Raw genomic sequence first — 16,997 nt, 5'->3', positions numbered from 1 at the left:
TGCAAAGCAAGACAAACTAAACTAAAATGAGTAGATGATGTGCTTTAATGAGAGCTGACAGTACAACCTCATGCTGTGATCCGGTCCTCTGAATTAACACAAAGACTTAAGCCCCACTGTCTGAAGTCAGACAGCAGCCTCACCTGATTACAGGAGAGGAACGCCCAGCCCTCACATCAAGACTGTCCATCTTCATAGCAGTTGGGAGTACCTTGGCGAAACAATCAAGGATCTTCCTTTATTTCATGCAATATGGACAAAGACATGCCTTTTTCAGGAACCATAGAGATGGAAATTTGAAAGCCTGCTGTTTGATGTGTATCTCAGAAGCTCTGTCATAAAACTGCACTATAACTAGAAACTAGTGCGGTATGGACTGCACTGCAGGCAGCAGTGTAGCACAGTGAGGAGCAGGGCTCATAACCAAAAGGTTGGCGGTTCAATTCCCTGCTGGGGCACTGCTGCTGTACACTTTCGTCAAGGTACTTAACCCAAAATTGTTTCAGTAAATATCCAGCTGTAAAAATGGATAACACGTGAAAATTGTGACCTATGTAAGTTGCTCTGGATGAGAGTATCTGCTAAATGGCAATAATGTAATGTAAAGAAACTAGAAAATGGCAAAATAGAAGGTGCCAGGGCCCTCTGTCTCCCCTGCGTCCCCGTCATTGGCCTTTTTGTCAGCTCCCTCTGTCTGCAGCACTCCGGGGGTAACTGATGCCTGTTGTGGGCTCCTCACTGGGACTCCCGGACATACCCAACTCCCAACACCCCTGCCAGCAGAGAACTGGCTCGCTATGGGAAAATGAGCCCTGGTACTACAGGTATCTAATCAGCATGTGATTGCTCATGGCTTCTGGCTGACAAGAAAATCGATCGATGGCGCTAAATAACTGCCACAGCCTTCAGGGGCACCGAGGGGTGGTTCACTTAAGGGCGATCAATATTTACCTCACTGTCATCTTTTTAAGTGCGGCTTGATATTAATTAGTCCTGTGGAAAAAAAGGTCAATGGGGATTTGAAAATTAAACCCGCAGATGGTGTTTGGCTTAGTTTTCCCAGAATGCAGTGCTGCTGTAGGTTAATACTTTATGGGCTTGACTGGACCTTCAGAAAGTATGCATTTACGATTCCTTTGCTTTGTGAAGAACTACTTTTGCAGGTTAGCACTAACCAATAACAGTAACACGATCTGTTTGTAAATCATTAGGTGTCCTTGGCATTGTTGGCTGTTGCAATAACAGATATTCATCATGTTAAGATACCCGGTTAAGATATGATTTAATATGTTCATCTAACTTGAGCTTAACATTAGTTGTATCCTTACTGGGAAAAGTGTATTTGAAAATAAACCCTACAGAAAATTTTTGGATGCACCAAGGATGCGGCAAGTCAAAGGTCCTTGCAAAGCCCATTTGTAAATGCCTAATACTGTGCATCCAACTAAACACCTTCTGTGGAGTTTACTGTCTCATTGAACCACCCTACACCTTTGAGCACTTACAGCAGCACTGGGTTCAGTTTTGCTGATGCAGACACAGGCCCGTCTGGACCGGATGGGGGCAGAGAGAGCGGTGGGACAGAGACGCAGCTGATAGATGAGATCTTGCTGTAAAGGCAGCCAATAAGCAGCGGCGAGGACGTCACTAACACCCTCCGCCGCCCGGGGGGTTCTGTGTCTGGCCGCCAGGGGTCCCGAGGATGGAGCGGAATGGGAGGTGCACACTCCCACAGCTGCTGTGCCCCCCCCATCGCTCACGGCCCTCACCTGCGTCCTCAAAGACTCTGCACTCCGCACCATCTGCTCTGGGGTCGGTGAAGCCCAGAGGGGCCGCGGGGACAGCCAGGCTCACCCCGGGGCTGTCGGCGAGCTGCAATGCTGCGGTCGTACGCTTGCTGAAATCCGTGAGGCTGGCTCTTCAATTTATATTACATTACATTCATTACATTTCATTCATTCGGCAGATGCTCTTATTGTGAGTGATTTCCAGCACAAAAGACCAGAAGTGCATCCATTCATGTTGAATGAGTAACAGTGTCAGATGAGGCTAACAACACTCACAGACCAGTGAGTGTGAGTATAACACTATTCAAGCCCTACCACGTGTTAAGCTAGCTTGTGTTAACCTGACTAGACAGCCTAGAAACTAAGGGAAACCAAGCGCACACATTACCATTCATCAGTCACTAGATCACAGATCAATTTAGCTTTCTTTATATCTCTAACAGAAAAAAGAGCTTTCAGCATACAAACATACAAACTCGTGTTTGCAAATCATCACTCGTCACTCGTGAGTGCAAATCATGTTTCTTCCACGTGCACATATTTGCAAAAAATAACTCAAAGTCAAAATGACGACTTACAAATAGCAAATTTTCTCACATTAGTCCACACACATTACAGAGCCACTATTCCAAATGAATGCTATCTAATGTGTCCTGTATTTCTTGAAATAACTTTCCATTGAACTTGATCATAAAAAAGTAAAGTTGGGTATCATGTTCATGCAATTTACATACATGGAATTATAACTACACTGCTGATATATGATTTTGGTGTTTATGTATTCTTAATACAAAAATACAGAAACTGCAGTTGGGACATGCACAATAATGCAAATGGGGACATCTACATTATTGTAACTGTAACTGTAACCTAGGTAAGTCGCTCCGGATAAAACCGTCTGCTACGTGACAATAATGCACCAAAGGCTATATAAAAGTTCAGGTGATTGTGTTACATTTTTCCTTGCATTCTGGTAATAAAGCAAGTAGGCAACAACAGCCGAGGGAGCTTGCAGCTGCTGATTGCATTTCTGGACTATCACACATCGGAGCCTGGTCTGGCTCCGGAGTCATCAGACATGAGGCTGGAAGTAGAGTCTTCCGGTCTGCGGACCAGCGTTTATTCAAAGGGAGAGGTGAGTAACAAGGAAACAATAAGCACAAACCTTCAGCAGCTTGCCCCCACTGCCAGTACATCAACTAAAACAACAAAACCCCCCCAAAAAAGAACAAAGACAAAAAAAAAGAACAAAAGACAGGAATTACAGTAACCCCCCCTCCACCCCCCTGTCACTGTTGACACAAAAACCTTTTTATAGCTGACTCACCCTGACAGAGTTAATCACTTTCAACTTGCACAGGTGTGCTGCCTCCTTTTTTGTCGCATACAGGGCAGGGCTTGGGGTTGTCTTCCCTTCACCCATCCCCACACACACACACATACCACATGATGGAAGCAGGGAGGTGTGCCAGACTGGGCATTTTATACCACCTTAGGCCTGGCTCCATTATCAGGAACACAACACATTGGGCCTCTCACAAGAGAAAAAAAGAATATATAAATACCACAGGGGCTGATGCATTACAAATATAGGGACACGTGGCCACTAACGCACACACAGACGTGCACTCACACACATGTATATGTAAATGATCAGCCTGAAAGGTACTAAAATATTAGCACTCAAAAGAATTTTTTGAACATGCACGTACAGTGGTGCCTTGCAATTTTCCTCAAGGGGAATATACATACATCAGACTAATATGTAATGTATCTACAGCATGACACAGCTGACCACAAGGTTGTCTTATCAGCTGTGGCAGAAATGGATATCCTGGACACTTCCCTTAACTGGATCTCACTGTACCTCTGTGGATGACCTGGAGAGGCTGTAAGCAAGGGAAGGCAATCTGGAGCAGTGTGGTACAGGAGGAAACAAGGGCAATTTCACGTGTTGCAGACATTAGGTAGGGATGCCCAGGTTCAGGAGAGGCACAATGCACACAGTAAAGCCACTACCTTCATTTTTTTCACATTTTTTTACAGTGCATCTAGACACAGATATATAATTGTCCTGGGCCAGATAACTGACCTGTGTGTACCTTCTCTCTGTATGACAAGCAATTGATGTTGATTTACTGTCATTCAAGCAATGTCAGCAGACTGACTGCAGATCATGGGATATCTATTCAGGAAAAAAAAAGTCAGATAAATTGTTGAAAAATATCCCATGCTAACACTAACATCCTGCCACAAATTCATCATTACTGGTATCCTCTGTGCTTTCTGTGATAGCATTTTTATATTTGGTTCGTTTCACGTTGCCGACTTCACTCTTGCACTTGCCTAACAGTAGCAAATCACTGCATATGCATGTCTACATAAAGCTGTAAAATCTTGGGGACTGACAACGTCTTTTAGATTAACACTTAAATGTATCCCCCAATTGACATTTCACCACTTTTGACTTCATTATAATTCATCATTAAGGTTTGTTCAGCTTGCTAAATATAGCTGGTAACCTCCGCCGATACCGCTGTTTGCCTGACCCTGGGGCGAACTCAACAACAGTACGCTCATGTTTTCCCGATCAACTCCGGGTAAAAGGTCGTTCGGCCATCTTGCAGGGACGGTGTTTGCAGATAGTGACGGCGGACAGCACTTAGCTAACTACCTAGCTAACAAATTAAACAGGAGCGCAGACTTCACAGTCGGTTCCAGTAAGCATGTTTTAGGTCTCTGCGATGGCGCATCTATGAAAGATAGCCCGAGAGGAATTTCATTTTGGAAAATAATACGATGTTCATTGCGTGGGATAGCTCACTAGTGAGCTAATGCGTTAGTTAGCTAACTACTCTGCAAATCCCAACGGTCATAGCCTTTACCGCGTCCGGATTCCGTCTGTCTTGGTAGCTCGCTGACTTAACTTAAATCGGTTTCGACGACCGTGAAAGAATTTGCTAGAAAGTAAGTAAAGTCAGATCGAAGGGCGTACTAATCGTGCAGTTCAGATTCTTAGATTTTGATTACCTGACATAGCTGCTAACTAGCTAGCAAGAAAGGAACTTTCAAAGTGCTCCGCGTTGCTACCGAGCTTAGCTAGACTGCTAGTCAGACAGCCAGCGTTAACTCGCATGACTTTAGGAAATCGGATCGGCTGTGGTTACTGCTGCATATAGTCAAGGAGACAGGTTTGTCTTTTGGGTGTTGTTGGCTAGCCATTAAGTTGGTTACTGCTAGCTGGCTAGAAGCTAAACGTAAACGTTACGAGACAGGTTGTCAGCTACACTGACACTAGCAGCGGTTGGTGGTATGTTTGTTTAGTTAGCTAACAATCGTTAAACGGACAATTCTACAACTGAAACTGAAAAGTTTATTCATGCAGAGTGAGTAATCGGTAGCTAGCTCTAACTAGTTAGAGCGGAACTGGCAAGAGACGTATGTGAATTCGTTGAAACAGACACAATGTCGTCTTTCTCGGAATCCGCGCTGGAGAAGAAGTTGGCAGAGCTTAGCAACTCTCAGCAAAGCGTCCAGACGCTGTCGTTATGGATCATCCATCACCGAAAACACTCGTCGCTTATCGTTCACGTGTGGCACCGAGAACTGAAAAAAGGTGGGTAGCCAGGCGAGCTAAACTCAAGACCGTTGTTCAGTGACTTGCCAGTTGCAGTCCTCTCACCATGATCCTCGGTCTGTAACACATGGTCGATGTACCATGCGTATTCAGCAAGGTTTCCCATCCATCATAATCAGCATGCAAGCGTAAAAAAGCAAGCATAAAACTGTTCCTCCAGGACCAGGGTTGTGTGGTTAGGCCATCCCTGGCTCAGTAATGCATGAAATCCTATATATTTTTTGTCATTTTAAATATTGTGTAGTTTACTCACATTGACTCTGGTTGATATGTTCATTGTCTGACGTTTTATGTTCTTCCAGCTAAAAGCAGCAGGAAACTCACTTTCCTGTACCTTGCCAACGATGTGATCCAGAACAGCAAGAGGAAAGGGCCAGAGTTCACCCGGGAGTTTGAGTCTGTCCTCGTTGATGCCTGCTCCCACGTTGCGAGGTGGGTCGTGCGGCAGTGATCTTTTCATTTTGGATTTTTGCATTGTTTAGAACCGATAAAAAAACAAAACTGATAAAACCTGGGGCGTTATTTGCTGATTGTGGATGTGCATGGGCAGTGCCAGTGTATCTGCGCATGTATGTAGATTCTGTGTTGCATATTTGGCTAGCATAAGCACCCCAGCTGTCTGTCTGGAGGGACTGATGATCTGAACATCCATATTCTTTCGATCCCTGGTGTGGTGATTTCCAGTATCTGCTGCTTCATTCTTTTTAGTCCGTCATAATTTCTTAATTGAAGACATGGAAAGTAAGCGTGCTGACCTGATGTATGGGATGTAACTCAGTTGCTTACCAATGCATAAGTTACATTATATTTCATTTTTGTCATCTAGGAGATGCTCTTATCCAGAACCACTTACATAGGTAATATTTTTACATGTTATCCATTTATACAGCTGGATATTTACTGAGGCACTTCTGGGTGAAGTACCTTTGCCCAAGGGTACTAGAGCAGTACCCCAGCTGGGAATTGAACCAGCAACTTCCGGTTACAAGCCCTGCTCCTTACCACTACACCAGGCTTGTCCCCCTAACCCTAAAACGGGCAGGGTTCTGGCTGACCCAGCCCAAAGCTGCCCGCTCTTGCTTTAAACCGGGCGCTTTGTTCGGTCCCACAGAGAGGCTGATGATGGCTGTAGGAAGCACATGGAGAGGCTGCTGAACATCTGGCAGGAAAGGGGTGTGTACCGAGCCGACTTCATCCAGCAGCTCAGGCTGGCCATCGAGGACTCCAACAGCCCCAAGCGCAAATCCTCAGGTAAGCAGGCAAAAGAAAAACACAGGTCTCGCCCACTTTAACCTTTTCACCTCTGATTACATTATATTATTGTCCTTCAGTAGATGCTCTTATCCAGAGCGACGTACATAGGTTACAATTTTTACATGTTTTCCATTCATACAGCTGGATATTTACTAAAGCAAGGGTGGGTTAAGTACCTTTCCCAAGGGTACAGCAGCAGTGCCACAGCAGGGAATCGAACCAGCAACCTTTTGGTTACCCTGCTCCTTACCACTGCACCACACTGCCTCCCTGATGCCACTTGTCGTTGTCATCAAACTATTGCATGGCTTTGCGCTGTTGTTTCATAATGCTGGGGTGAAATGAATGCCAGTTGCAAAGAGGAATTCTACATTTACATTTAAGGCTACATAGATGTTATGTAGGTGGTTTTCTGAATTATTTTTGTTCTTTCTTTTAAAAGGCGTTCACTTCGCAGATTCAGATATTTTTGAGAGGAATTTGGTTGCCCTTTCATATATTTAGCTCAGGTGTTGATGTTTAAGTCAAGACTGATTGGTATTGTTACTGCAGTCCTACAGAGTGTGAATTTGTAATTCTGGACAATATCTTTCACTGACAGTCTGTTTTTCGTGTTTTGTTCTGTGTGGACGTTAGACGTTTACAGTACTGATGGTTCCACCCTTTGGGAGTGTAAGAGTTAAAGTCTTAGGCCACATTGAGATATTTGCTTAGAGCTATTATTACCCGCCCCTGCAAATCTGCCATTGTAACTTCATGTAAGGGAACTTCTGAGTGAATGCCGCCCAGTCCTGAGTATTTGGTCTGTTTGTAAAACCTGCTGCATGAAAGGCAGGAAAGCAGATAGCTCCAAAAAGATTGCATAACAAGTGCTCTACAAGATTAAAGTCAGAACCTGATCAGTTCTGCTTGTTTTCCTTTCTCGCTAATATAGTAGTAGTTCTTGAGATATACCTGTATCAAATTCAGTCGCATGTGGTTTTGCGAAAATACTTTTTCCCTCTGATTTTTGGAAGGTGTCCCACCATAATTAGATTGATATTTTCCAGTGTGAGCAATTTCTGTGTTAGCTGCCACAGAAATCTGGGTTTCTAATGTAGAATATTTCCTTAGATACTGAGACTTGGAAATCCAAAAAAATGACAGCCAAAATATATGAGCACAATTAACACCTTCAGATTTGTTGTTGTGAATAATTACAGAATAAATGTTAATCATCTGAGCTGAATCTGAAACCAAAATGCATAAGGCGTTGATTAGTTTGCAATGTAATGACTCAGCAGGGAAAGGTATTCATTTAATAATGGTAATAATAGACTTGATTAGGGCTTTGTTACTGGAGAGTTGGACCACTGCTGGAAAATGGCTAAATACTCTAAATACAGCTGGCATTGATAGCATGACTGTGCAGGGAAAGTTTGGAAAACAACCAGGTTTGTCTATCACTGTGCTGTCAGACACACAGAATGTGAAGTTTATGAAAATGGATGAAATTAAACAGGCTCAACTTGTTTCTTCCATGTTGGCAAACAAGGTAACGGACGTCCTCCAGCATCTGGAGGTGCTGAGCAGCTTGCGTCTGAACTTTGCATCACTCCAGCTCCTCAGGCATAATCTTGCAGGAGGGAATTTTTCTCGACTGGCAGCCGCCTCCAAACCTGGTGTGCGTCAGTCGGGTCCAGCAATTAAGACGGCAAACAGAGGAGGTGAGCAGAGCAGATGGTCTCCGAGGAATAAACAGAATAAATGTCACCAAATGAGTTTACACCAGCTGGATTTAGGTCTGATTTTAAGCAGCTGTTTGTTAGTCTGTCTGATCGCGCTATATCGCTTAATCTCACAGCAGATGACTCTCTTTTTCCCACCGCGCCTGCATCCAGGAGGATTACGTGTGGAATTTGTCTTCTAAATCGTGTTCTGTAACTGATGGGCACATGTGGGGACTGAATGGTCCAGCCTCAGTTAGAAGCAGGGGGGTTTAAATGGTGTAGGCGTCTGTCTACTGACAGCCACCATCACCCGTCTCAACAGCAAGCTGCATGCCCAGTGCTGTGTGGTTGTTTTTTAAATTTGACTAGTATTTATATATTTGTATATAATGTCGTTTGTCCAGACTGACTTAAATGGGTTACAATTTTTGCATGATATCCATTTATACAGCTTGGCACGGCAGCAGTACCCCTGAAGGGAATGGCACCAGCAACCTTTTTATCAGCCTTACCACTGTGCTACACTGCTGCCTCATTTTAAGATGTAGCAAACATATGCCATGCTAACGTTTCCTGTGGGAAGGTTTGTTTATGCAGCGCTTAGAGTATTTGATCGGTATATTAAGCTTGTTGTTGACAAGAAGCATATAGTGCTAAGATTGTAGTCCGTGCTGTAAAAAGCTAATGCTGGTTGTAGATCAGTTCGCCTTCAGCTTTTTTTTTTTTAATGACTGCTCTCAGTAATAATGCTATTTTGTGTGTCTGATGTAGAGCTTTGGCCTTCATACCTCTCGAGGGTCTCAAAGAGCGGTACTGTAATAAGGGGAACATGGCCAGTCTCAACCGACATCAGTATTTAGCGGCTACCTGAGTGCTTCATAGCAGCCATTTTGCACTGAGACACTGACCACCCATCAGCTGAAGTGTAGATGGAGATGTAATTCGCCACTTCACTGGGAGTGATTAGATGGACAAATTTAGTGCCAGGCTGGGAATTCAGAAAGAACAGCCTGGAGCAGCTCCCACTCTTTGAAGTGATATGGCATGTGTAATGACCGTAATGAGTGAAAACTCTGTTGAGCTCCTATAGAACAGTGTCCCCGTTTCCCCCATGGGTTGTTGCCTTTTTGGAGACAGAAGCTGTCCCCTTTGGCCTGCCAATACCGCTTTCAGTAACAACCTCAAGACAGCTGCCGTTCTAGCCTGGCTGATATAAGTGTTTTCTTTTTGTCATGTCGTCATGGGAGATCACTAAGATACACGACCATGATGGCATCGCCAGGGAATTTTAGCTGTCAAAACATCAACACTGGATAGCAGGCTTTCAGTTTAAAGGGGCTTGGTTTTCTTCAGGATGTCTTGCCATTTGCAAAACAGAAAAAGTTATATAACCCACTAGATTTATTAATGTTAAACTGTGAGCACTGAATTTACTGAATTATATTTATTCCAATTTTTATATCTTTGGAAAATGCATGTAAACAACAAAATGGTTCCAACCAGATGGTTATTTTTGAATTGCACACTTGGCTACCTAACAAAATCTATAGGAAGCATTCAGAAAGAGAAGGTAATCAGTTCGATCCTGTCACCTTTCCACATTCCCCGATGTGATTTTTGTGAGAAATGGCAAACAATTTTCCAAGAGTTTGCTCATGTCATGAATATGAGCGCTTCCTCTGAGATTGGCCATCAAAGTGAAGTGAGCTTTATTGCCTCAGGAGCAGATGTTTGGATGTGTCCCTCGGTAGCCGCCTGCTGTAGGTAAGGTCGGTAAGATGGTCCCTCAGTGGCGGCCGAGTGTTCAGGCAGCAGTGTAACTGCAGGTGTAGGTTGTGCTTTCCCTTTCCCGAGAAGACTGGTGGTTTGTTCCCTTTTTAACAGGAACCCTAAAGTTCCTGGGTTGATTTATCGTGAGTGGCATCTGACCGGGCTAAGACCCCTACGTTTCTGTGTGTTTATTCATTTTTTAATGCTTCTCTCATTCCACCACTCATACCACCTGATGCCACATGACAGCTTGCTCTCAGCTGAGGTTCTTGTCACAACCAGTATGCAAACTGATAGCTGTTCAGTCAGCTCTGTTAAAGGGATCATGACTAAAAGGATAAAGTAAGAGAAGTTTCCTTTCCTCCGGCATCGGGATGCCTGAAAATGCAAAGTTACTCGTATGTACGCAAAGCCGCTCTCTCCAAGTCAGTAAAACACCTGGAAAACTAGGTCTGTTGTTGAAATTGCTGATACCAGAATGAGTCACACTGAATAAATTACCCTCTGCAAACTGAACAAACCCTGATCCAAAACAGTGCTGCCCACTGATCCATAAATTTCTCCTGATAACTTGGCCTAATGATTGTTTTTCATTACGCCATCTGAAGAGTATATTGTCTCTCAGAGTTTATGTTGGGGACTGTAATGCCTGTTTTAACCTTGCTACCTGTTGTCATTTAGCATACAGTATCATGCTCTTTTTAAATTGAAAACTATAGGAAATGTATTTCTGCAATGTTTTGTGTTCCCTTGGAGACGCATATTGCAATATTAGATCTGCTAGGTAGCTATCATGCACAATGGAGACGACCGTCGTTTATGCTTTGTATTTATTTGTTTGATATTTGTGCTGTTGGCTGAAACAGCAGTACATTAGTCCATCCTTATTGCTGGTACATTGTCAGATAATTGGAGCCAGAGTTGCAGTTGTCTGCAGTGAACAGATGTTTTTGTTAGGTGAATGTGGGCGTATGGGAAAATGAATATCATTAGTGGCACCAGAGAATATGACATAGTGCAGCAGGAAAATGAAGATTGGGAAAATAGTGTAAAATCAACCAGATTTTCAGATTTATTTTCACAAGCGTTTGAAGTTGTGTGTGTATTCTTTGTGCTGAAATGAAGTTATATTATATGGAAGTAAATATAAGGTTTCAGGCCCCCAGAGTATTTATGCAGGCAACCCCAAAGACGGCCTAGCTCTGTATGTGGGTGTGTATGGATGGCTGAGAGGTGTGCCCTGCCAGCTTGGAGGATGCCACACGTGCCGTCCTGGTATTTGGAACGACCTCTTTGAATTTGAATTATTTTCGGACGTATTTAGCAGGAGCCTCCACTGTATGTCTTTGGTTATTTAAAAAGTGAAGTAAGCGCTGGATTAGAGCTGTATGAGGAACGTGCACACTCACCTGCTGCGTAACTCCAGACTGCTGTGGAATCAGGATGTTTTTGTGAATCAGGTTGCAGACAGAGCCTTTCTTCTGTCTCTTGCAGAAGAGAGGAGAGGTACCAAACGGTCCTATCACAAGGCGCAGGAGGAAGAGGAGGAAGAGGAGGAGGATGATGACTACAGGGGACACTACTCTCCGAGGGACACTGACACCACAGGCCCATTACTGGTGAGGTCATCTCCCCTGTCTCTCGAATGCCAGACATGAGCCTGCGTCAGCATGCATTTTTCACCTATCACCAGTAGATGGCAGAGTAGCATTACCTTCTCACTAAGGCAGTGCATAGGAAATGCAAGGTTCATTCTAGGACATGTATATACTCTGTGTGTTGAGCCAAACATTTGTCTTTCATATGGTAATCTGCAACAACTGATTACGTTCGTTGCCAGTGGCAAGGAAGAAAGTGTAACCCTGTGAAATGTCTGGAAGTGTTTGCTGTTTTGTAATCTAAACAAATGGTGTCGGTCCTTGAATTTATACACCCTGTTTACAAAATGAAGGAATGAATTACAGCTCTGAAATCTGATGACGTTCAGTTTTATTAAAAGGATTTTTTTTTGTCATTCTTCCAATGAAAATGGATCACATATTACCTTAAGTAAACCTTAAATATTTTTATTTGCTTTCATTGAAAGCTGCACAACGTGTGTGTGCTTATTTGGATTGTGCCATGGATATTGACAAAGCAGAGCACATGAAAGTAGATTATTATTATTATTATTATTATTATTATTATCCAATTAGATATTATTATCCAGTTATTATATTATCGACATTAGTGCAGCTGTAAACTTGCTGTTTTTTATGTGTAGCACTGCAATGTATTTTGGATTCTGTGATCTAATGACTGTGAGGTATGGTAGTATACTTGGCTTCCTTTGTCTAGTTAGTTTGCACAAGGTAACTTGTGATGGGGCTTGAATAGTGCGCTGGGAGTGTTGTTGGCCTGGTCTGACAGTGTTGCTCATTCATCTTGAATGGAAACTCTTCTGTTCTTTTGTGCTGGAGGTTGCTCTGGATAAGAGCAACTGATAAATGAATGTAATTTAAAGTAATCGCACCTTCACTGCCACAGTGTGGATGTGTAAGGGGGCACCATGTGCTCCATGCCTATTTTAGGACAGGACTTCCCCTGTCCCGGAGTGCCTCTGTCCAGCAGGGTTTTCCATTCCATTTAAACTACAAACACTCACAGAGGAAGGCTAGAAGGGTTCAAGTGAGGAAATGATTAGAGTAGACTGGTGAGGTAGTGTTAGCCTGCATGAACAGCCTGCTGGCACTGTGGCCAAAGTAGCCAGGCGTTGAGTAGGTACACGCTAAGTAGCCAGAAGTCCGGTAAAATAGACACAAAGGGAGCCCAATCTCATCAGTATCGGTGTAACCAGTGCATCCTCTGCGCTGACTACAGTATGTGTCTGTAATATTGTTTCAGTATAGTTTACCGCACGCTCCATGTTGCACAAGCAAAGGCATAACCCCACTATCTATAACCCTTTTAAACAACTGATCAGCTAAATTCTAAGTAGCCAGGGGCCAGAGCAGAGCAGCCACAGGATGAGCAGAGTATCTGGGGGCTGAGCAGCGTATCTGGGGGCTGAGCAGCGTATCTGGGGGCTGAGCAGCGTATCTGGAGGCTGAGCAGCGTATCTGGAGGCTGAGCAGCGTATCTGGGGGCTGAGCAGCGTATCTAGGGGCTGAGTAGCTGCAGGTGGAGTACACGCAGGCCCATGGTGAGCCTGTTGCCATTGAGATGTGGTTAAATCCCCCCCCCCCAGACAGAGGAGCTGGTGAAGGCCCTGCAGGACCTCGAGAGCGCCGCCTCAGGGGACGCCGCCGTGCGGCAGAAGATCGCCTCCCTGCCGCAGGAAGTGCAGGACGTCTCCCTGCTGGAGAAGATTACAGGTGAGGCCAGCAGGGGGCAGCATTCCTCACCCCATGTTTGCATAGACTGCAGCTCTGTGCTGTAACCTGCTCTGTATCAAGCCCGGGTTCCAGCCAGGCTGACTCAAATGGGTTTTTATTATATGTTTTTTTTTTTTTTTTTTTCCTCTCACCAAGTATATGTCACTAGGTTGAAAGATTCTTCTAAAGAGCTTACTCCGAACAGCTGGATCCCCTTTGAGACGTAACAGAAGTATCCCGTGGTGTTAATTGCTCCACTTTTCAGTAAACCAAGAAAATACTAGACCAGAGTAAAAGACCGTGCTGCAAATGCAGAAGGACGACTTTGGCTGATACTGAAAAGGCATTTACACAACGGAGCCGGGTTTATCTGCGAGCGTTTATCTACCCTGCAGACAAAGAGGCCGCGGATAAGCTGTCGAAGACCGTGGACGAGGCCTGTCTGCTGCTGGCGGAGTACAACGGTCGCCTGGCCGCCGAGTTGGAGGACCGGAGACAGCTGGCACGGATGCTAACCGAGTACATCCAGTGTCAGAAAGAAGCGCTGTCGGAGAGGGAAAAAAAGCTGGAGGTACGCGCTGTTCCTATAATGTCACTTGTTTCTCTCCTTTTTTCCCCCCTTTGCTTTTGGCTGGGGGGTGCAGGCTTGCTGGGGCAGGGTTTCAGCATCTGGGTGGATGCCGTGTTAGTTCTGCAGCTGGGTCTGTCACAGAGCGTGACAGTACGGCGTTGAGAGTGTGCAGATGGAGGCTTGCATTGAGCTGCCCTTTCCGTGACTCCGCAGGAGTACAAGCAGAAGCTGGCCCGGGTCACCCAGGTACGCAAGGAGCTCAAGTCTCACATTCAGAGCCTGCCAGACCTGTCTCTGCTGCCCAACGTCACCGGGGGCCTGGCCCCTCTGCCCTCCGCCGGGGACCTCTTTTCCACAGACTGAGCCCTCTGCCCCAACCGGAGGGGCACCTCCACCACCGAGAATTCCTCAATAATCCCCCCACCCCCACCTTTAACAGACAGCTTTATCTTTGGGAAGACTACTGGGGAAGATCCAGCACACGCCTCCCAGAGGTGGTGCTGTGCTCAGTGTTGAGGTCTGTGAAAGGCCGTCTGTGGGGAGTTGACTGTGATTCCTGCATCACCAGCTTCAGAACTGGAACCGTACAACTGCATTCAGTAGCTTTGAAAAGGTTTTTATCTTTTCCCTTTTTTTAAAACAAAAAAAAAAAAATCCATTTGTTACCCTCACATGAAAAAAGGGTAATAAAGAGTTAAGGTTTCCTTCAGCCGGGTCACCTAAGCTTAGTCTTTTGTAAATTTATTTATAATTTTCTGTTGGTAATTTTGGTTTTTGGTGTATTGGGTAGGATAATCTGACCTCAGTGGTGTGTGGATTTAATGTTTTTTTGTTTTTTTTTTTTTGTTTTTTTTTTTTTTTGTGAAGGGGCATTGCTTTAGTACAGAAGCTAGGCTTGTAGATCTGCTGTCAGCTCAAAAGGGTCAGGTGTGAGGCGTAAGATTAACCTGCCTCTTTAACCACCTTTATTCTGCTGTTACCAGATGCACTGTTTTAATTCTCTATCACCATCGCTTTGCGTTTGACCATCATAAAATTCAAGCTCTCACCTTACATTACAGTGGCAGTACAGTTTTTGCTTTGTACTTCTCTGATGCACATTAAATTTGTAACTTAAGTATGAAAGTTACTTACTGGACACATGCAGTTTTTGGCAATCCGCATATGGAATTCATTTAACTCTCTTTAATTGTCACTGTTATTTTCATAGTAATGAATTAAAAGCAATCAGCCCAACATAAGGATGTATCAGCTGGCCAAAACACACTGTTTCATGTTTATGAGCTTTCCTTGACTAATTCTGATAGAAACTAAAGGCAAATAAGGCTCAGCATTGCAACTCCAATTAAAGTCCAACATTTAAGTATCACAAAACCAAATTGTGGGGATTTTATTTTGACATTTGATTTATGATTGTGAATATGGTTATGTGCTTGTCAAAAGTACAGAAGATTGGGAGTGTTATAAGTTGTTTAAATATGTTTCCAGTGTCATCTTCCATGCCTCCAGTACATTCATAACAGACTGCATTTTTATTGTATGTTTACATCCTTGATAGCAGACACTTCTCCAAAGGACACGATTGAAACCTGGCATTTATAATAAAAACTGACTACCAAAACATCTTTGATTGTGCTGTACACCACAACAGTGTTTGGACTTTAATGGGTTTTCAGAAGTGTGTGTCAGAGATGACTGTCTTTGCATAAATGTCAAATCAAAATTTGTAAAGGGAGGTGGCAACGTGGTTTAATAAAATAACTTTTTTTAATGATGTTAACGATTTTCAAGAGGAAAAAAAAAACTGTTTAAAGCTTTTACCTTTAACTTTTGTCACTGAGCACCAAATTCATCCATACACAAATATGGGACATTCAGCATCTCTTTAAAGACCTAAAGGATTGCAGTAGTCAATCAGATATTTGTAAATGTAGTATTTCTACTTTTGCCAGCCTTCATGTAGCAACGTGTGCATTTATATATTACAGTATTATGGATATTGATACAGCAAGAAGTAATTAGGGAAAAAAAATTATTACAATAGAAAAAAAGACAATAAGTATTGGTTGCTGTGTTTGGTAATCAGCGGATTTCCTGTTTGCTTTGTTGGTGATCCTGCCCTGGTGGGTTCATAGTCCAGTCTCTGACATTGAGGAAATTCGGCATGTTTCTGCTGAATTGAAAGGTTTGGCTGCTTGTAGTGCAGTGATGTGCGCTAAAGCAAATCGACCAAAATTCCTTTAGCGCTCTAAATTTGAATACCTAATATTGATTCAAATTACACACATTGTGAATTTGAATCTTATGTGGCATAGTGCCATGGGAGAAGTCATTTTTATTTTTTTTGATTAGTCTTTTAACACGTGTTACTTTGGGGAGCTGATCAGTCAGTAGATCAGTGCTACTGTTTGTAGGACTGCTTACACTCAGCTGTAGCTCAGTGGAGTTTTGCATGTACCCTAAACACTGATGTAAGGCTATGTTCAGACTGCAGGTAAATGATTCTCATTTACATGTATTCGCTTTTCAGACGCTTTTATCTGAAGCAACTTATAAGTGAGGCAGAGTACAACGCAAGTGAGGACAGGGAAAAAAAGCGTGAAGTCACAACTTTTCAGTTCTCATTTTGGCCATGCAAATATGTAAAAAAACAAATAAAATATTTAGCCATGTGACCTGTGTGTGCTGCTCTGATCAGAATTGAGTGTGTTTAACATGGCCCAAGTGACTTTTACATCACTCTGCACCTGACAGATTACCATTGTAATTCTGTGTCGGCTTGGCAGTTCTTTTGCAAAAATGGAGGTCAGTCATGACGGCGTGTGCCAGTGGAGAGCTTGTAATGTCTTTTTTCATTGTTTATAGGAGCATGCAGGACACTTCAGGACAGAGGTCCATTCATGCTGATAGGAGACA

The 16,997-nt window shown here is 43.6% G+C and overlaps 1 protein-coding gene across 1 annotated transcript; it reads left to right on the top strand.

Moving 5' to 3' along the window:
* The first annotated feature begins 4,421 nt into the window (after positions 1-4,421).
* LOC118779365 (regulation of nuclear pre-mRNA domain-containing protein 1B-like) lies at positions 4,422-15,817 on the top strand. Its single transcript, XM_036531431.1, has 7 exons — positions 4,422-5,403; positions 5,727-5,856; positions 6,536-6,675; positions 11,652-11,776; positions 13,384-13,510; positions 13,906-14,081; positions 14,295-15,817. The coding sequence occupies exons 1-7, from the start codon at positions 5,253-5,255 to the stop codon at positions 14,442-14,444; spliced, it is 999 nt and encodes a 332-aa protein (XP_036387324.1). The 5' UTR covers positions 4,422-5,252; the 3' UTR covers positions 14,445-15,817.
* The last annotated feature ends 1,180 nt before the right edge of the window (positions 15,818-16,997 follow it).

This window comes from Megalops cyprinoides, chromosome 6 (assembly GCF_013368585.1).
Source record: "Megalops cyprinoides isolate fMegCyp1 chromosome 6, fMegCyp1.pri, whole genome shotgun sequence".
Classification (NCBI taxonomy): domain Eukaryota; kingdom Metazoa; phylum Chordata; class Actinopteri; order Elopiformes; family Megalopidae; genus Megalops; species Megalops cyprinoides.
Note: the sequence above shows the minus strand (reverse complement) of the source record. Positions and strands in the feature narration are given on the sequence as shown.